Here is a 21,752-nt window from a genome sequence, read left to right as displayed (position 1 = left end):
TGATGACAGTGCCCCAGATTTTCTATGCATGCTTTGCAAGCACAAAACATACTCAACTCTGGGTCATCACTCAGCATGGGGTCTCATCCCACATGTTCTGGACATCCTTTCCTTATTAGTTACATTCTTGCTTCTCCATCAAAAATAAAAAATGTGTAGAGATTCTCACTATGTATGGAATAGCACTTTGAAAACTTTGTGTAAAACTTCCAATTTGTATGCAGAGTTTCACATGTGACCCTTGCATTTGGAGAAGCATTTGTAACATTTTTTTTCAAAGTTCTGGAAAGTTTTCTAAGACATTTTCATGAGTGGCATCCAATAGTTTCCTTTTATTCATTCTCCTCACTAACACATATCAAAGGCGATTTCGGGTTTGCTCTGTTAACAGGTACAATTCAAAACGAAACCACGTTCATCAAAAAAAAAGATACATGCTTTGAGATTTTAATTGAATGTGTATATTTATCTTCATAAATATCTTCTACCGAACAAGTGTGCAGATAGAGAAGGTCAGATTTTTAACAGTTTTATTGTTGTTTGGGGGTCAATATCTAAGAGATTTTTGTTTTTGTTTTTAGTGGTCAATTGCCATATAATTCATTAGTCAGTCAAAATATATTCAGATTTGCCATTCCTCTTGTGTTCAGGCCTGTTAACATGTTTTGTGTGATTTTTTTTTTCCCCCTCCAGGAGGAATGTCAGAACTACATCCGGGTGCTTTTGGTGGGTGGCGACCGGTTATTTACCTGTGGGACCAATGCTTTCACGCCTGTCTGCACCAATCGCACGGTAGGTCTTCGTCTTGAGCTCTTCGACAGAGTTTAATACCAAGAAAATCCAAACGTTCTGTTAAAGCTGTAGTTTTACATGTATTTCCGTTCTCTAAGGAGTTGCTTTTTTTCTGAAAAAGACTGAAAAAAAAGTCTTTTTTTCAAATAGAAAAAATATTTGATGTATTGATTTATTACTAATCACACTGCCTAGAGTATAAAGAGCTGGAAGTAACGATAGCTTGTTGAATTAAATTTCATTATGTTTCCAAACTGTTTCTGCCAGCTTTTCTCCACCAGTGATCCTAAACACTAATCCTCAACATACTCTTCTTTTATCCTGGTTTACTATAGAGATCCTGAGAAGTATTAAATGGCCTTAAAATCATAGTCCAAATGATGAAAATTATAATTGACCAATTGGATAAGAGCAATGTCAAAAAAATGAAAGCAAGCCAATAAATGAAGCCCAAGCCCTGGGCAAAGTGATGGTCCAACCTGTCCTCTTTCTTTTTCTTTTAAACCTGTCCCTATTGGCGGAGGACTCTTCAGCGCCTGTATCTTACACCTGTAGATCCGTGGGGCGTCCGAGCACAAGGGCAGTCTTCCTAATTCGAGATAGGAGTTTGATGTCCCGCAGGGAGCATGATGAAGAAATATCGTTATGTTAATTTCCTGGTTACCCAACTTCTCTCAGAGCGTGACTTTATCATCTACAATATTTTCAAACTAGCATTCGGTTATTGGAAATATAAGAAGAACGAGGAGGAGGATGTCACGCCGTGTTCTCAATGCTTTGCACCTACTCAGGTGGTGGTTATCTACCCCAGGTTGTGTTTATCCTTTGGGTCCCTGTTGTATTAAAACAAGAGTTTGAGATATAAAGAATTTAAGTAACTTGCCCGGAGCTAAACCTCTGCCGGCAGAGAGAGCAGTGTGTGTGGGTCCCCTGTCTAGCCCTGTGCTCTGCTACCACCCAGGTCAGGATGAAGAAGCCAGTGGAACTTTTCTCGTTCAAGGATGGGTTGGGAAACCAGCAACTGAGAAGCTGGGTTCACACCAGATGCCTGCAAGACCCCGAGTTGGCTGTCTGAAAACTGACAAAATAAAGTGTTGGAAATTGGGGCTACACAGTCCGAAAGAGCACGCATCCTTATCTGTGAGCAGAGTTTGGAGCTATTCATAGCATTTTAATTCACTTAGGGTGATAAAATTGTTCAGAATCTATATTGTGGTTTGTGTTTCTCTAAATATTGAAGTTTTCTCTATTGAAGTGGAAAGATCTGCAGTACCCATGCATTATCAATGGGACCCATGTACAATCACCTTATTTCTTTTTTTTTTCTTTTTTCTTTTTTTGGTGAGAGTTTAATAGTGTGAGGTCCCGCAGCTCTGAAGGGAGGATGAGGGAGATGATTGGTGGATCCTCCATCCAAGTCCACCGCAGGGCGTTTTCATCAAAGTCGGAGTGCACACATCTGTCGTGTCTTATCCTGAGCCCCAGAGAGTTTATTGCACATGCGTCTTTTGTGGGTCGGGCCGACCCTGTTCTAGGGCTTTCCTGGGGGATAATTGGTTTCGTCTCTCTTGTCCTCCCCCACAGTTGAATAACCTGACCGAGATCCATGATCAGATCAGTGGCATGGCCCGCTGCCCCTACAGTCCCCAGCACAATTCCACGGCTCTCCTCACAGCCGGTGGGGAGTTGTACGCTGCTACGGCCATGGATTTTCCCGGACGGGATCCTGCCATTTACCGGAGTCTGGGCATCTTGCCTCCTCTCCGCACGGCGCAGTACAACTCCAAATGGCTCAACGGTGAGTCTTCCCATCACTGGAGGGGCCCCACCTCGTTTGTCTGTAACGCCTGGGTACTTGTGCTCAAAAGCAAGCTGCCACCGCTTCCAGACAAAAACAATTTCTTCATTTTCTCAGGAAATCAAAATGTCACTTGTTTTGTTTGTCAGTGTGGAAGGGCATCTGCGCGGCGCTCTTTCGGAGTAGAAGGGGAAGAGATACTGTCAATGCTGGAGACCAGGACAACAGGGCTAATGTTGACATGACCATACATCGAACTTAGGCTGTTCTTTACGCTGGTGTTTGAAGTTCAGGAAATTTGATGTCGTATCAGAGATACCTGTAGATTCATGTGCATTCTTTCTTAACTTCTCATTATATATCTAAAAGCAGGAAATTACTAGCATTCATGAAATGTTCAGACACTGGGTAAGAGAATGGGTTTGGCCACAGGTAGCTCCAAAGAGCTTGATCAGTTTAAAAAAGTATCGAGTCACATAACCAGAGCATTGGGGTACGCGTCTTCGGGGTTACTTCCTTCGATGGCGCGAGCGTCAGTGAGCTCTGTCACTGGTCTCTCTGCCATCCACGTTGTGGCAGTGTGGTCCTCAGACTGACTCTGCTGGGCATGCAGAATCGCTGATGCAATTTCAGGCACTGCATCCAGGTGTGACAATATGCAGCAGCAGGAGAAGCTGTGTCTTCCCAGAAGACTTCAGTCTCGGACTAGAAATTGGTCATGTGCTCACTAAGCAGTCAGAATAGGGGTTGGCTTTGTTCAATGTCCTGAGTGAGGGGTGCCAGCTAAAATTGAGCCCTCTGTATGTGTGTTCATGTGTGAATGTGCTTGCACATGCACACACACACACAGTGTTATGGATAGATACGTGCATCACATGTCATCCCTTTATTTGGTAGCTTGCACAAAGATGAAATCTTGAAATTGCCCTTATATTATTTATTATTTTGAGCTTTCGAGTTCTACAAAGATTTACTGGCCTTCTGTCAAGTACAAGCTAATTATGTAGATGGGAATTTCTCAACCTCAGCACTACTGACATTTTGGAAAAGATAATTCTTTGATGTGTGTGTGGTGCGGGGCTCTCCTGGTTATCATAGGATGCTTAGCAGTATCTCTAGCTGATCTATACTCACTAGGTGCAGTAGCATCCCCCTCTACCTAGTTGTGACAATAAAAAAATTTCCGGAAGTTTCCAAACGTCTCCTGGGGGAGAAAATGCCTCTGGTTGAGAACGACTGGCTTAAGCTCATTATTTATGCATATTTATTCCTGAAGGTGTATATAAACACGACACAAGCATTTTTCCAAGTAATAGAGTCAAACCAGCCCCCAGGTTGCCTTTAAAAGATTCCATTGTAGAGAAGAGAATATCCTCCTCAGATTTCTCTAGTAATTTAAATGACTCTGTACCCTTCCAAAGGGCAACATGAATTGTTTTCCTAAACTGAAGCTGTACCTAGCTTTTCTTCATTAACATTATTTCTGTTGAACTGGTTTCAGTCCCCTTCGGGCCCTGAAGCTTTCATCTGTTTAGCTTAAAGCTCTTCTTTCTGTTCATTTGTTGATTTTTACTGACCATGCAAAGTTTCCAGTTACAAATCAAAATCACCTGCCCCCCAATCAAAGGCATTGTAATTAGAGTTTGTCCAAAGCAAAGTAAAAAGTAATTAGGAGTACCGTCTCTCTCTCTCTCTCTCTTTTTTCCCCCCAAAAAATGACCCCCTGAAGAATATCCTGGAAAAATAACTCCGGTTATAGCATGAGTTAAAAACACTGACTATTTCTTTGCATGTGACTCCAGTGCCCGCTGGCTGATCAGATGGTCTGATTCCATTAACCCCTGGGTGGAAGCCTTTCTGTCTGCGAGTCAGAGGATGTGAGGAGGGCAGTGGGAGAGCTAACCCTCCTTACCACAGTCACCATAGGTGTGCTGTCATTTGGCCAACATAATGAATCATGTTTTAGGTTCCTAAAAGGTGCTGCTGTTTATATATGATAGAATCCAACAACTGGAGAAATTGAAAATTAGTCCAAGGTAAACATGGTAGAGCCACCACTCAGCCTACCTTGTCATCTTCATTCCCATGACCCTGAATGACCCTGTTGCCCTCAGCCCTGCCCGCCCCCACCCGCCCACAAAGGAAGGCCCTCACTCCCAGGGCAGAGAGCAGAGAGTTCTTGGATGTTGAGTGTTTCTTCCCTCTCCTGGGCCCTGTTGGGTCAGTGCCTTCTCATGAACCCCGAGATACTGTTTCTACTGCTGGTTGGCCCTGTTTTCGGCTCTGATGGACCATCCAGGACAGATTCTGGCCTCTGACCCCACTTAGTTCTGCTTCTGTCCCCCTGCTGAGCCTGGAAGCAGGGGCTTCTGTTCTTCTTGACCTCATTGGAATCCCTACTTTGCATCCCATCTGCTCCGTGACCAGATGCCCTGGTCTCAGTTCCCCACTGTGTTCTGGAGTCATTTTCTTTCTTTACTTGAGATTGTTGCCGTATCTGTTATCCCTTCTTCTTCTTTTTTTTTTTGCCCTAGCCTCAGATTTCTTCCTCTCTAGCGATAACTGCCATCTTTTTATAAAAATGTACAGATTTCTTTCTCCTTCAATGAGACGAAAACAAATAAAGAAACCCAAACAAGCTGAAAACAAAGTTCGTTCTGCAGTATCCAAAAAAAGAGTCCTAATTTCCTGTTGTGATTTTTAGGGACCCATTCAAGGAGGCGCTTAGATTCTTCTCCAGAGTTTTCAGCTGATTGAGAATCAAGGCATGGAGTGAATAAATGGAGAGCAGAGGTTTGGATTTATTCTTGATAGAGCTGAGCGGGTGTGCTGGAAAACCCGGAGCTGGTGTGTTCAGTTAAGAATATGGGGCGCCTGGGTGGCTCAACTGCTGGGCATCTGCCTTCAGCTCAGGTCATGATCCCAGGGTCCTGGGTTTGAGCCTCCCATTGGACTCCCTGCTTAGCGGGAAGCTTGCTTCTTTCTCTCACACTCCCCCGGCTTGTATTCCCTCTCTCGCTGTCTCTCTCTCTGTCAAATAGATAAATAATATCTAAGAAAAAAAAAAAAGAATATGCAGACTCCGACCTGTTGAATGAGGAGACATGAGCCACCCCCATGGGGTCGGCAGGCAACTCCCTTGGCATTGGAGCTCCCACTTTGGGGAAATAGAAAGCCCGGGGCCTGCTGATTGAAGGTGTGGTTTCATGACACTCACTCTCAGACGTGAACTCACAGTGTTCATGACACTCACTCTCAGACGTGAGCTCACAGTGAACTTACTCATCTCAGGCTATCACTCAGCTAACAGCTGCTCACCCATGATCATAACCAGAGCTCACTTCTTCATCTTGGACATTTTTTGGGTTTTACCAACAATTTTGTTTGACAAAAGAGAATTGTCTCAGCAGGAAAGAGGTCTGGAGGATAGGACCTTCTAACTATGGTCAGCACAATTTTTGTCTTCAGATTTGGTGCTTGTGATTAATTTGTGCATAGGACAATTCGCCTATACACAGAGGTGGCCCTTTCCATAATTCAATTAGTTACCTTATACAGGAAAAACTCAGTAGTCTTTGAAGATTATAGAAGAGGCCCATTCCTTGCCTCTTGCAGCTCTGGTAGTCCCAGATATTCCTTGGCTTGTGGCAAATCACTATAGTCTTTGCCTCGTTGTTCACATGGGCTCCTCCCTGTGTGTCTCTGTGTCCTCGCTTGGCCATCTTCACATAAGAACACTGGTCATCCTGGATTAGGGGCCCGCCATACTCCAGTATGACCTCCTCTTAATTCAATCTGTCATGACCCCATTTCAAATAAGGTCTCATTTACAGTTACTGGAGGTTAGGACTTCAACATATTTTGGGGGATGGCAGGATACAATTCAACCTATAATGGTGGGCTAATCAAGAAATGCTCAAATATTGCCACCTTACAGCACAGCACCTTACTTCTGATGACAACCCCACTCTTCTTTCTGTGCTGTGTATGGGTCAATCCTCTGCCCACTCCTCAGCCTCCTTGTCTCGACGCTAGCGTCTCATTCTTAGCAGACAGTGGTGTCTCCCCTTTGCCGAAGGCACAGCTGGGTTTCACCTGTTTCTTCCTTGCGTTCTCCAGACCACTGCTGTGGACAGGCTGTTCACGTAAGCTGCCGCCCTGTCTACTGAGCATCCCTTCTCCACCCCGTGATCTCTGGGGAAGGGGGGCCCCTCTCCTAGGCATCAGGCTGAAGTGCATTGCATCTTGCTCATTCTGTGGCTGAACTCTTCCCTCAAAGGACTGTAGTAAAGGCTTGACAGAAATAAGCACACAGACACCTCAGTCTAAGGGAAGCACACAGACACACAAAAATGTTCTTCAGGACATGTGGACCGAGCACAGCAAGTCGGGGCCCTTTGGCCACCACAGCCTTTCAGGAACCTCCATGCTCCAGGGGTAATCTTCAGGCACATGGTGGCATCAGCCTGTCCAGGCTCACCTCCCTCCAGGACGCAGGGAGCCCTGGGTAAGAACCTGTAGAGCCTCGACTGTCCCCAGGGATGCAGCATAAACACCTGCTCTCATTCCAACAACCTGCCTGAAGTGCACAGAGTCCCCATTCCACCTACAGAAAACGCCGAGGCCCTACCCACGGCCTCCTCTTACCCCTGTGACCTCACTCTTCTTCCCACCCCTTGCTTCCTCTGCTTTGGCCTCTTAAATGTTGCACAGGGCTGCTGGCTCTTTACTGTCTCCCAGGGATCAGCAAAACCCAGAGAGTCGACAGCTTAAGCTTTGCAGTCCAAGTTGTCCCCATTGCAGCTTTTCAGTTCCTCCCTCATAGCGGCCATCACTGGTGCCCACCTGATCACTCACAGTGGCTGTGTGCTCATAAAACTTTATTTATAGCTAGCAGGTAGGGTTGGCCGGCAGACTGTAGTTTGCTGGCCCCTTTCTATCTGAAAAGCATCCCCCCCCGCCAAAATCTACCTGGCCAACTGGTTTAGCTCCTTCCAGTTTTTGCTCAGATGGGGCTTCTCAATAGACATCCCCCAACCGTCTTATGTGAAGTGACCCCCTCTCCCATCTAAGGCTGCTTGGTCCCTCTTACCGTGCTCAGCTTTTATCCTTAACTCCTATGCCCTTTAGTGGTTGTCTCCTCCCTCCCTTAGAATGGAGGTTCCCCAGTGGCTGGGCTAATGTGTTTTGTTCACTGACGTGTCCCGCATGCTTTCACCAGTGCTGGGCACATAGTAAGCACCCATCAATATTTTTTGAATAGATGAGCTACTAGATGAGTAGTTTGCTTCTTTGCTTGCCCCACATGTGTATGAATTTCTTGAGGGCAGGGATTATATGTGAGCTGTCTTTGTGTGCTCAGCATCTCACTCAGAGTCTGAAACACAGTTCACACTCCATCAATGTTTGTTGAATGAGTTAGGAGATAAGCACATTTCGTAAATAGTAGAAATATGAACGGTGTCGTTAAACAAATGGAACGTGTCATAGGAATTGTAACCAAGAATTAAAAAAAAATAGATTTATATGTTTGAAACTGATTCAGGTCTGAAAAAACTCTTCTTTTGTCATCTGATTTAGATACTCCTTCTCAACCATTATTTATTCAGTTAACAAACACAATGCAATCGATTGGATAATGTTTTGGAGGAATTTGAAACATTGAGTTATGTGCTTGGTAATGAATGCAAGTTTCAACATCAGATTTATCCCCCTGTGCCAAAATCACTCTGAAAACAAATTTATGTGTTTAGAGAAATACCTTAACAGTTTTAATGCATTAAAATACTCATTGTTAATAACGTTTATTAAATGATTACGGTAAGGCAGGATAATAAATGTTTAATGGTCAATGCTTAAAATAGGGAAGCTATAAAACTTGCCTTCAAGAAATTGGCAATCAAACTGGGGAAACAATAAACCCATGAAAGAGGGGAAAGTGACATTTCCAAATTAATAGTGTGCAAATTCAGTTTGTGGGTTCTGAGGGAACTACATGCTTTCACGGAGAAAAAAAAAACAAACCTTGGTAGGAACTTGGAAAAGCTAATTCATAAATGAGCCTTCATAAGTCAGCATAGATATCTACATGGACATCATCTTATTAACACTTGGTGACCTGTTCATTTTTCTTCTCTGGGGGTAGTGTTTGCCTGTCCACGGGGTTCTGATGAGGTCCCCAGCCCCTTCTATTTCTGCAGATTCCAACCAGGACCTCATGTGGAAGCAGACAGACCTGACATCAAAGGCCTTCTCCTTTTAACAATATTATTTCATATGAGCTATTATGTTTCTAGCCAAGAGAGAACTCTTTTCGTTACAATCTCAACTTCTCCTGGTTTGAAATACTTTAATGATGTTCCCCGTGCCTTAAGTAGACTCTTTGAGGTCTTTAAAGTACAATGAGTAACCTCCTAATGATTAAGGATAATTTACTTAGAGGGAGAAAATCCCCTCTGTGCTTAACTCAAGGAAAAATTGTTTCTCCTTACCGTGAAGACAGGTGCCTGGTGAAGGAGCTCAGCGCTTCTCCCCGAGAACAGATGATGCCTCTCGGAGCTGTAGGCATGGCCAGGCCAGAGTGATTCTTTTGGTCTCGTCCTGGGGACAGTGAATGAGTTCACTTTTGGCAGGGTCTACACAGCACAGTCCCTAATGGTGTGAATCATCTGCTCTAGGGTCTCCCTGGATGGACGACATTTGCTAGAGCAAGAAATTTATAAATTGGAGGCAGTATTCACAGAACAAGCAAAATACGGACAAGTGGAGCCTAGGAATGAAGTATGTTTGTGTAGGAAAAGTCAAGTCTTTATCAAGGGAAAGAAGCCCAGGAAAACCAGAACAAAAATCACGATTGCCTAGTCAGCAGCCTGGTTTTATATTTTACTAAACGGGCATCTGGGGAGATGCTTAAAAGGGGTGTCGTTGTGAACAGTGGGCTCTCTTTGGTGAGCTCTCTTTAGCTGTGAGGCTAAAGCCTGACATCTCACGTGTGAGTTTGTAGCTCTCAAGGTGAGCTGTGGGCCTAGAGCATGTGAGCAGTTGGGTGACATGGGGCCCAGCCCTTTTCTAATTGGTGGGACATCGGGCAGTTGTCCATCTTGAGTGGGTTGCAGGTCTATTGGAAATTGTGCTGTAAACCCAATCTGATTATCTATATCATAGGGGTCGCAGTGGCTCTTTAGAACTTGCCAGGTGGATGGGAGACTCCATACATACGCCATCTGTAATCCTCCACAAAATTCGCCAAGGGAGATGACATTGTCCTTATTTTAAAGATGAGCAAGCTGTGGTCAGAGGGACTAGCCCCCTGAACCAGAGCCACTAGGCTGATGTGTACATGAACTGGGATTTGCAAACACACGCACTCCGGAGCTTGCATCCTCCCCCTTCCATGTGCTCCCTCCTCCCCTCCGTCTCATCCACATCTTAGGAAACAGCAACACCATAACCTGCCTCCATCTCCCTCCCGAGGTCCACGTTTTTATGCACGAGCTACCACAGAAGAGGGGTAGGGGGACTTCGGAGAAGGTGAGGAGGGTTTCCTTACCGGTAAAAACTTGCAAAAAGAGGGGCGCCTGGGTGGCTCAGTTGTTAAACGTCTGCCTTCGGCTCAGGTCATGATCCCAGGGCTCTGGGATCGAGCCCTGCATCGGGCTCCCTGCTCCGTGGGAGGCCTGCTTCTCCCTCTCCCACTCCCCCTGCTTGTGTTCCCTCTCTCACTGTGTTTCTCTCTGTCAAATAAATAAATAAAATCTTTAAAAAAAAAAAAACTTGCAAAAAGAAATGAGATGAACGGCAATTATTAAACCCAACCCAGAAGGGCCTGTGGCATAATTTAAAGGAGTCCTTCATGGGCACAAAAGTTTGTTAAGTGACATGAAGGAATGGGTTCTTGTGGTGCCCTTTGCAAGCAGTGTTGTGCACTGATGGGTCTCTGGGCTGAATGCCTGAAACTGGGGGAGCACAGGATCCCTTCCGTCTTGTGGTGACAGCTCTGTACTCGCCAGTCAGTCATTTGGACTTTCAATTTGCACATTTCAGAAGAGAATGGATGAATGAGCCCTTCTTTCCCCCACCAAGTTAGTATGTGGCCAAAGGCACCAACTCGATACACTAAGTCATACGGAGACCTGCATGAAACAAAACAGAAATCCACATGGAGAAGTTATGTCCCATTAGACAGAATATAATATATTGTATAGAAATTTTCTAGTACTTACATTACCAGGCAGGAAAATGGTTCAGTGTATTGTCTAGAGATCATGAGCCATTTCCTTGCGACAGCCCTAGGTCCCTCCTGCCACCCTGGCATGATTATAACATTGCTCCCTGTCCCTCTCAAAAGTGCTCCCGTTTGGCTCATAACTCATATTGTCATCCTGTTTATAGGATCCCCAGGTCTATGTGTTTCAGTAAATTTGTCTCCATAATATTCTGTTAAACTCTTTGTAGCCCCTCAGTGGCCTCTCACGTAATGTCATGCACTGCTACATATTGGAGAGTAGAGTCTGTCCTTTGGGCTTCTGCCTTGCCCTGGCCCGGGTCAGCGCAGGAGACAAAGACCAAACAGTCATTCAGGTTGACGTGTTCTAACCGCATACTCTTACAGCCTGATACCCTTTTCCAGTGAGCTCTCACATCTTGTCCTCTTCCTCTTTAAAACCATTTTATAAACACTAAAATATTTCTAAGATCTTTGAATTCAGGTTAATATGGCAATTTTAAAAAAATTCCTAGCTTTTGATTCACAATTCTGCAGGCTCAATGATTCATTCTTAAAAGAAGTGAACTGCTGCATTGAAAATATAATCAGGAAAAAATGAACGTGGTAAATGGAAACTTTCTGTTTTGAAAATATTCAGAAATGCATAGTCGTGAAATTCGTTTGAACAAATTGAGCCTAGGAACGTGTGACATGGTAGATGCTTATGGGAGAAGGGAAAGATTGCGGAGGCTTTGTGCTTGGAACAGATCGAGGGAGAACAGACCAGGATGTGTTTGTCAGTTTGAGCAAGAACATCTTGCTGACGGCCAGTTAGCGAAGCTCCTCTAGACCTCGAGGCAGAATTCCAGGGAGAGCCGTGGGCTTGCAGGGTGAGTCCTCACACAGAGGGGGCAGATCTCCTTCAGGGAGGGACAGCACAGGTCCCCTTGGTACTGGCTGCTCGCTAGAATCAGCAAATCCATGCAAATACCACATTTTCACCAGGTCATACTCCCCTGGAAGCAAGAAGGAATCAAGTCGGCTGGAACCACGTTTCTGGTTTGACGCAATGGTTTCTTTCTGCTGGGTGCTCAGGGAGTGAAGGACTTGGGGATCCAGGTGCCGTCAGTGACCACTCAGGACATGCTTGGGGCCCCGTCCCCCTTTTCCCTGACCACTGCCACCACAGGAACGTGGATCATAAACCTTTTTTTCAAACTCTTCAGTGACTCTGCAGGGGCAGTTGACATCCCAACTCCTGTCTGGGTTGCTATCCTGGCCTTCTCCTGTTGGGTGGATTCCTTCATTCCAACATGAGCTTCATTCCATTCCTGGCCACTCTTGGGGTCTCCTCTTAGCTCTGGTCCCTCCTGCTCTTGGCCTGGTGGCCCCTCCCCAACCTTCCCTCTGCCTTTTTTCTGATCCTCTCCTTTCCAATTCTTGAATTCACCTCGCTGCTGGTGGTCTTCATTGTTCTTGTCATCACTGTGATTGCTTGTTGGTTTGTCTTGTTTGTTTTCCTCACTCTGTCCCTGAGGGCATGAGCTCTGTCGGTCAGTTGCCCGCACACCCAGAGCCCAGCACCGCCTCCCCCCTACCCCGCCATAGGTGGCGAGTAGCCGATGATGGAGGGGTTTATGATTTAGCTTGTTAAATAAATACTGATATGTTTACCGATATGTGTGCCAATGTTAATTCACATATTTTGCATACATCACATACATATTTAGATTTTAATTTGCATATACAAATGAATGGTGGTCTGTATCTTGATGCTGAGCGATTAAGTGCTAGGCACTTGTCGCTCATCGCCTCTGATTCCCCCAGTGATGCATATTGGGTGGTGGTACCATCATTCTAGAACAGGACACAGAATGTGTGCTGTGAAATAATGACTAAGTTCACACAGCCAGTAGGTGGAAGTATTGAGCCATATATACATGCGCCCCAATAAGGTACGTATGTATGTGACCCACACACAGACACATATACACACATACAAACATACCCATCTGTCTGTCTGTCTGTCTTTTACTGGAAGTCTTAGGGAAAGCTTTAGTACATCAATGCCTTTTAAACCACATTGTACTTAATTTAATTTTAGTGTAATTATCCATGCTTACTAAATACCTAGATGAAATTAGTTTACTTTGGAACACCCTGCAGCAGATTTTCATGTAGGTGTAACAAGGGAAAAATTTGCACAGTGAGAGAGGGTATGAAATCTAGGAATATATATGGAAATTGTTTTGGTAGTGACGGACACCAGCAAATTTAGGAATTAAAAATATCTGGCTCACTGTGTCATGTCTAAAGATCATTTCCATTAACTCCTTTCCTTTTTGTGGAATAGCTTGCATTCAGCATGGCTTTATTTATCTTTCTCAAATTTTGATCACCTTTAAGTTTAACATTTGCATGTTTGATTATTCATTATCATTATGTGGAGTCCTACTAAATATAAATTAGTAAGAGGGAAATCAAGAGTAAATCGTGAAATAATAATTATAGGCACCACTTACTGAGAGTCTACTGTGTACCAGTCTCTTTAATCCTTACGGCAAAGTAGGTCTTTTGTGCCCTGAATTGTCATACGGGATGAAAGAACATTCCAGGTGTCCATGGTCCAACCCAGGGTTTCAAATTGGGATGGGCAGAGCCGTAGCCCATACGGGCTCCATGCCCAGCCATCTTCTAGTCGGCCTTTGGTGAGTGTATTACAAGGTGGCTTTTGATTGAAAAAGGATTTATGGTAGGTTCTGATTCTAGTAAGACTTTTGTAGAGTTGGCAAATTGGAATTCCTTTCTGTCTTCAATATCCATTGGCATTAATTTGGACAAATATTTCTATATCAGGAACCTATCGATGATCTGGTCAGTCATCAGACTGAACCACCGAACATGAGGGGTCTCCAGACGGATGCAGGAGTTGATACATTAGAGAGAATACAGAATGGAAGGATCCATTTGGATGTTCAGGATTTGGTTTTACATGGTCAAAATCGCAGAAATGTTGAAGCTTTTCTTCTCATTACTCACATTTATTATCTTATGGATCTCTTCTCTTACCCCTATCTGCATGGTCACTAATAAGTAAATGTATAAAATAAAAGTTCCTGTATCATGAAACATATTTCCTCTTATGACATATTTTGTAAAATGCTCTGTAATCCATGACTCAATATGTTTTACAAACATGAGGAAAAACAGTTTCTCTGTGCATATATTTATAATGAGCTGACGTACTCATGTCTTTCTTTTTTTTCTGAATTGGCAGCACACCTTCTATTCATGTGTAGCTCTAATGACAATAAAGACTAAAGAACCACTCAGATCTCTCTTTCATGCACTCACATTCATTGTAGACAAGAAAGCCGTGCCTGATTTATGACTTGTTCAATTCACTCAGGAGTGACAGATTACTAGTTTGTGGTGAATTACAGTTTAACAAGAGACCGAACTTAAATAATGGAAGAGAAACAGTATGCATCTTATTACACTGCCTGGTGAGATCCAAACATCCCCCACCTCCAGATTTATATCTATAAATGCGGGAGATATTTGCCTGTCTGTCTAACGATTATTCCAGCTTTTTTATTGTCTTTGGAAAAGGAACAGGATGCTGGCTGAGTTTCAAAAGGCTCTGCTTTCCAGGAAATGGAGTGTCGTGGTTTTACAGCAGGTCCCACAATCAGGGACCCATCATCGTCCTGAAGGGCCACCGCGGGACAGCAGGATGGGTTTCCAAGTGTCAGTTAGCTCCCTGACTAAATGGACCTACACTGTGTGGTGGATTCTAGAACAGCATATACTACACACCAAGCACAAATTCTTCCCCATTTTCTCAGTCGGAAAAAATGTGTGTGAGCATTTCTGTCTAAAATGTGCTTTGTCACCCTATCATACAATTGTTTCAGGGGGGTTTGGAGAGCTATTGGAGGTTCTCTGTGGAGAGAGGAAGCTGTGGGCCTATCTGCATGGCATTAGCCAGTATCCCCGTTCAAGGAGACATCGGAGTGCGATTATTCAGTGGAGCGGACGATGAACATGGAATAAATGTCCTAACAGTCGCTCCCTGGCTCTCTGGAGCTGGTGGGGGCACCATTTGAAACATCATCTCTGGAGTTGGGCGCATGCTTCCCAGCAATACTGTTGCCTGATAAGCCCTTGGATTATTGGCTCCTTCCTCCTGCTTTCTCCTCTCTGTCATTCCTGATGTTCCTAATAGCTCCAGGGTAAATTTCATCTGGGCATTTGTCTTCCTGAGTCAACCTGTTCCCCACTTTGGTTTCTAAAGCGTTGTCCAGAATACTAAGTTTTATTCTTGAATATTGTTAATATAGTCAATTGTTCTCTTGCAGCCTATTGTGTTTTTTTCGTTTTGTTTTTTGTTTTTTTTTCAATGTAGTGTAATGGTAAGTGCCTAGGCTCTGAGGTCAGACTGTCTGGATTCAAGACATAACCCCCATCCCATGCCCCCCATGGCTAGTTGTGTGAACTTGGGCAGCTTACTAATAACACAGCACCTACGTCTATGATTCCTATGAGCTTAACGAGCATATGAATGTGAAGCCCCGAGTGTAGGGCCTGGCACAACAGCATTAGCACTCTGCAGATATTTTTAAATTACAGACTCAGCTTTGACTGGAAGAAACTGTGACAGATCTTTCTATCCTTGTAGCTTCTCCTTTTCTTGCTCAAGACTTCCTAGAGACACATACTCTGGTCTCCAGGCGGTGTGTCCTCAAATTAGTGGCAGGAACAGGTCTTTGTGAGGGTGTTTGATAAATTCTGTGGGCTCTGCCCGCACCTCATGCACGTGTGTTGGTGACCACGGCCCCGGGCTAGACACACCCAGTGCTGTACCTTCTTCCTTTGTTCTCTCCACCTTAGGTCAGCTCTGTGGTTGCTGCTGTCATGATGATCATGATAATTTTTGTTGTTTGTTTTTAGTACACTGATCAAACTACAGTCTCTTTGTAGAGCCTAGGTACAGGACATACTCTGAAATGGTTTATTTAGTCTTCTCTTTAGAATTAGACATATAAGCGAATATTTTCTTTAGAAACCAAATATAGTTTTGTAATTATTCCATATCTTTGCTTTTGGGGTCTTCATCAATGAGTCATTCTTTTTTGGAGGCTCAGTGAACACAGATTCAAAAACTGCCCCATTATTTTGCTGTATGTCCCAAAACTCAAGTCACCTCCCGTGTCTGTGAGCATCTCTCTCGGATGTGAAAGCATACTGCACAGGAAATGCATCTAACTTCCATCTCATACATTTTAATGCAATCTGCTTTCCTTTATACCCATTTCAGCCTAATGCAACAGTGATCTAATGGGATGTTTGACAGTTTATAAGTGAAAAATAGCCCTTATGGAAGTCTCTATTACTTGATGTAATTAAAGGACTTAAGAACAATATCATGGACTGAGAAGAACGCATTGCATGTACAACGTACACAATCTAGAGTCATTCTTACACCTTTACAATGTAAGGTCGAATTAAAATAAGACATTTTGTGATGATATCTAACGTGTGTTAATTGAAAATTGGCAATAGTTTTTTGGATGGACGAGTAGTAGTCAACACCACCTCCATGTCTACATTCAGATCTGGGCGAGCCTGCTGTGTCTTACTTTTCACGTTAATGGGTTGTCTTGTAGCCAAACATACTTTTTGTAGTCCTGCCAGTAACACGTGTGTTGGTACAATCTGATTGGATCTGGCAAAGTACAAGGCCAATTGAATTACCCCCAAAAACTAATTGTCCCTGAAATGTGTCCTTGTGGATATAGTTCTTGTGTGTATCTTTCCATTAATTTTGAACACAAAAGGTTATTGCCATATTATCGTAATGGCACCATAAAATTCAGACACTTGCTGGTTGAATAGAAAGCCCCTAGCAATAGAGGAGAGAGTAAGAATCAAACCTGGTTATTAGAATTTTTAAAGATAAATGTTAGGGCATATCCGTGTCTGAAAGGGTATCATTTCTCTCATCAATGGACTCAGACAAGAAGCTATGAAGATAACACTTTGAACGCTATATCTGAAATTCAGTTGACAAACTATCAAATTCCTAAACTCCTAATGAACTTGGTGATTAAGTAAAGATTTTGCCATCATTTTGTCATTTCAGAATCCCTATTTTTAAGCTAATTACGAGACTGGGAAGCTGGAAGGCAATGACCCCATCTCCATATACTCCCCTCTTTCTATGTGGATTTCCCAGCCACCCAAAAATAAGAAAATAAGGGCTGGTCCTCCCAGTTCCATGGTCACCATAGTAACTGGAATTGCTAAAGCGAATTCAGGACACTAACCCGATAGTTTCGATGTTTGTTTGTTTTCACAAACGAAAACCATCTTCAAGTTCTCACTAAAAGCACATAAATTATGTCAGTCATACTCCTGTATACAAGTAAGATCAAAGAATTTTGTTGTCTTCTACACAAACATGATACTAGACTCCTATATTCTGAATCACATTGCGTAAGTTTAATCTCATTTTCTCCCATGCTTTCTGAAGGTCACGTGAGAATATATAAATAATTAGTGTATGTTGCTTTCAAGTGTATTGCAAAGTTTTGACGGCATTAATGTTCTGTGACTTGAGTGATGCATTCAGTCAGGATGCTTTTGTGTGGATTCGTGCAGGCAGTTTCTTGTCACTTGGAACTTGTGTCCTGGGTTCTGCCCTTAGCACAGATCACTGAGCTGCTCACGGGGCTCTCGTGCGTCCCTCCGAACCTGGGTGTTGTCTGCACAAACCCACGTCTCCTTGGACAAAATACTGAGGAGGTAAGACATAAAGAAACATCAGATGAACGTTTACACTTTCCTTCTTTCCTCTGGCCTCCAGAACCAAACTTCGTGTCCTCTTATGACATCGGAAATTTCACCTACTTCTTTTTTCGAGAAAATGCCGTGGAGCATGACTGTGGGAAAACCGTGTTCTCCAGAGCTGCCCGGGTCTGTAAGAACGACATTGGGGGGCGGTTTCTGCTGGAGGACACCTGGACCACGTTCATGAAGGCTCGTCTGAACTGCTCCCGGCCCGGGGAGGTCCCCTTTTACTACAATGAACTGCAGAGCACGTTCTTCCTGCCTGAGCTGGATTTGATCTATGGCATCTTTACCACCAATGTGTAAGTAACTGGAAGAAAAGAATTTCTGTCCCTGCGCCTCTGTTCATGGTGAATGAGTCTACTGTGCTTTGACCTTTGAGGTTGGAAAGTTGCTTTAAAAGAAATCTTTCTTATTTTACTGGGCTTATGGCCAAATAAATGTTTGAGTATGAACTAAATATTATGTAACAATAATGTGATTTCTGAGACTGGTATTAGGAGAATAAAGTGAAGCAAAAAGTTTCAATCTATCCTTAGGTAATTGTAGCATTAACTTAATTCGACTATTAATTTCTCCTTCCTGATTTGCCAGTGTGTTCTGGGCACTTTCTGAAATGCTGGCAAATAATCAGATGCATTTTTTTTTCTACATGCAAGGCATGCATTTGTGCATAATGAAGGCAGTGTTGTCTCAAGAGTCTGATCTTTGAGATAATGTAACTCATGCCTGAATCTCTGCTCATATGTGAAATGCACATTCTCACTTTCCTGGAGCTACGTTTTAAACCATTGTTCCCGGAGATGGGTAACTTGGGCAGGCATTTCTAAAATGATGATTATACTTTTAAAAAATTCTTGAAAAACCTATAACGTCTTTTTTCTTCAGGGGAGATACTCCTAGCTCCAGAACTGACAAAATTTGGATGAGGGAAACCATGGGAAGTTTCCTGGTCTTTCTTTCACTCTTAGTCTGGAGGAGTATGGCAGGTGACCCACACTTATTTCCTATTCTTAGCGGCTGTGCCCTGAAAGACTCATTAGGATCACACCCCACACCCAGGGGCAACAGATCGCTTTTTCATACTCAGACTCTGGGTTCCCTTTTGCTGGTGGTAATGGTGGTCCGGAGTGTAGGCTCTGCTTTGGACCGTCTTTGAAATCTCTAATCTGGCGACCTAAGAGTCCAGAAAACCTGAATCAGGGTGGGTTGAAAGTACTGATAAAGGGGATAGGGTGAGCAGCCATCCTGGAGTGTCTGGGATTGTCCTGGTTTCAGTGTGGAAGGCAGCTCTGCATCCTGGGAAACCTCACAGTCCTGGGAGAATCGGGGAAGCCTGAAGAAATTGCCAGAGACTCACTTCATCTGCTCTTCCTTCCCTGTTACTCTTTCACTCTTTCCCCTACTGAGTTTAAATGTTAACAGCCGCTTGATAATAACATTTATTCCATGAAGTCTTCTTTCTGACATGAAGTTAGAAGAATAAGACAGAAATGGATGGCTCCCCACCCACCCCTACCCCACCATGACCGTCTTATTGTAAACCTGGTTTTCAGCCCTAGAGGTTATTTTCCCTCCTTGATAAGTTTCTTTTAAAAAAATCAATTTATAGTTTCTGAAGTTGATTTGCTTTCCAAAACCTGGTTTAAGAAATAGTATTGGCTGCACAAGATGGATGTTCAGTTGCTGAGTTGACACCAATTTTACACACAATGGGAGCTTGGCTTACTTAGCTGTTCATTCCCCTGGCTCTGGGCAAAAATAAACAATTAAAAAGTTATATAAGTACTGTGTCTGGGCCATTCCAATGGTGAATGGTCAATTTAGAAACTCGCAAAAATAAGTTTCAGAATATTCCATTTGATTTGTTTAGTGATGCAGATGCCCATCGTGTTGGAAATCCCCCAGTATGTAGCCTCTATACTAGGAGAGATAGAATGGCTAGATCTTCCCTTTCTCTCTCGAACACGAATTCTCACCAGGTCTTGGGGACCCCTTTCTGATACATCCATTCCTAGTCCCACAATAGACCCCACCTCTCCTTCCTCTCATATCTCAGCCTTGATCTTACCCTCTGGACGGATGACCACATTCTCAACAAGATTTGCTCCAACCTGAGAGAAAGGGATGATCAGAGGCAGCCAGTTACTGCCCGGCTCTCTGTTGGATGGCTGCATCACGCTGTGGCTAAGCTCTCTGGTGCTTCTGCTCATAGTTTTGGTTTGCTTCTGTAGACCCATCATGGTCTCTTAGTGCTGGCGAGTGGGACGGAGGTCACCGTTCTACCTCCTTCTACCCCAGGACTGTGTGGTTGTCTCACCCCCTTGGCCATGAGTCGGGCAGTAGGAAATGGTATACTACTGCACTGTGGGGTCTGCGATGGTTTTACCATTTTGTTCCCGAATGTCTAAAAATGGCGGCTCCCAGGGGGCAAAAACCAGAGCTGTGCTCGAAAATGCAGATTTACTTCACCAGACAATATTTTGCTGTTGCCACACTTTGTAAAAGGGCACTGAACTCCTGCGAGCCTCCCATTTACAGCTCCCTCTGCGGAGCTTGAACTCCGATTTGAGGTTTCAAGATTTCCTACATCAAATTTTTCTCTCTGACCCTTTGAATTTAAAATGCTTTTTAAATTAAAAAAAAAAAAAAAAGAAGATAGGAAGGGTCTCTGACAGGCAGTTTTTGCAAAATGCCTTTAGTTGGTTATTTTTTGAAGGCTTACAAACACCACTCTCTGGGGATTTAAAAAGAAGTGGCTCTAGGAGCAGCGTACCCCACTGCTGTCTAGAGGAAGCAGAGAAACGGTGGGTCGAGAGCCACGCTGGACTGGGGAGAGGTAACGGCCCCTGGAGGAGAACGTCTGCTTTCTCCAGAACTTAAAAGGCCTCCCACGCAACTCTTCACAGTCCTGTGTCCCTTTCGCTGTGGCTGAGTGAATTAATCCCGTGTGGCAGGATTAGAAATGTCATAACTTGCTTCCGCAGCGACGTGCTCCCGCATCCACAAAGAAGCCCCAGACGCACACCAGGACCTGCTTCGACTTCATCCTTGGGGTGTTTGGGAGATGCTGATCTTGAGGTCGTCCGGAAGGCGCCTGCGCCGTGCAGTGTCCTTGCGGGGCTCTCTGACCTCCCTCCCCTTCTCTCTTCCTCGGCACCCCCAGGAACAGCATCGCTGCCTCGGCCGTGTGCGTCTTCAACCTGAGCGCCATCTCCCAGGCCTTCAACGGGCCCTTCAAGTACCAGGAGAACTCACGCTCCGCCTGGCTGCCGTATCCCAACCCCAACCCCAACTTCCAGGTAATTTCAGCGGGGGCAGTGGGACCCTCGTTCCCCTAGAAAGCAGAACCTCCTGTAGACGGGCCGACACAGTTGAAACCCCAGTGCATGCAGCCTGCAGCTGGGAGCTCCCCCAGCCGTCACCCACAGGCCTGCGCTCGGCTTGGGCTCATGGAAGTGGGCCGAGGCCTTTTGTCAACTGAGGTGCCGGGGCTGAAAAGGGGCCTTTTGTGGGCTGGGCCGCTGGAAGCTGAACTGAAAAAGGCCAGCATAAAGCAGCAGGCTGGGCATCCAAGCTTTAGTTAGTGCTAATGATGGTGGACTGTGTCCTTAGAAGCTCTGAAACCTAATGAATGACACCATAGTGAATGGAGCCCGGGACACAGAGCAGTGGAGACGCACAAACAGAATTAGAGCCCTAATTGGTGACTGTGGCGAGATTTCCTGTCAGGGTGAGCAGGATGTGATGGTGCGCTGGGGGGTGTGGGGGGGGAAGCAGAACAGATGGTGGCCATGAGTTTATGAATCACAAAATTACAGGATGTTTGAGCTATAAGGGGCTCTGTACGTCATTTACTCTCATCTCCCAATTTCAGAAGAAGCTGAGACCCAAGAAAGTTAATGTGATTTTCTCATGTTTGGTCAGTCAGCAGGTGTATGAGTCCGCATAGGCTGCCATAACAAAATACCCCCGACTGGGTGGCTTGAATGGTAGACCTGTGTTTTGTCACAGTTCTGGGGCTAGGAGTCCAAGATCAAGGTTCTGGCTGATTCAGTTTCTGGTGAGCGCTCTCTTCCCAGCTTAAACATGGCCACTTTTTCA

The 21,752-nt window shown here is 44.4% G+C and overlaps 1 protein-coding gene across 8 annotated transcripts in view; it reads left to right on the top strand.

Annotated features, from left to right (window-relative positions):
- SEMA5A (semaphorin 5A) overlaps positions 1 to 21,752 on the top strand; it is a 479,512-nt gene that overhangs the window by 308,422 nt on the left and 149,338 nt on the right. For all 8 annotated transcript variants that reach the window (XR_013445480.1, XR_013445478.1, XR_013445479.1 and 5 more), the window contains 4 exons: positions 694 to 792; positions 2,377 to 2,590; positions 17,665 to 17,950; positions 20,815 to 20,950. Coding sequence is in view for 5 of the 8 variants with exons in the window: in XM_036104506.2 (XP_035960399.2) it covers positions 694 to 792; positions 2,377 to 2,590; positions 17,665 to 17,950; positions 20,815 to 20,950 (735 nt within the window). In the remaining 3 variants the exon portion in view is untranslated. The remainder of the gene's footprint in view (positions 1 to 693; positions 793 to 2,376; positions 2,591 to 17,664; positions 17,951 to 20,814; positions 20,951 to 21,752) is intronic.

This window comes from Halichoerus grypus, chromosome 2, assembly GCF_964656455.1.
Source record: "Halichoerus grypus chromosome 2, mHalGry1.hap1.1, whole genome shotgun sequence".
In the NCBI taxonomy this organism is placed as follows: domain Eukaryota; kingdom Metazoa; phylum Chordata; class Mammalia; order Carnivora; family Phocidae; genus Halichoerus; species Halichoerus grypus.
Note: the sequence above shows the minus strand (reverse complement) of the source record. Positions and strands in the feature narration are given on the sequence as shown.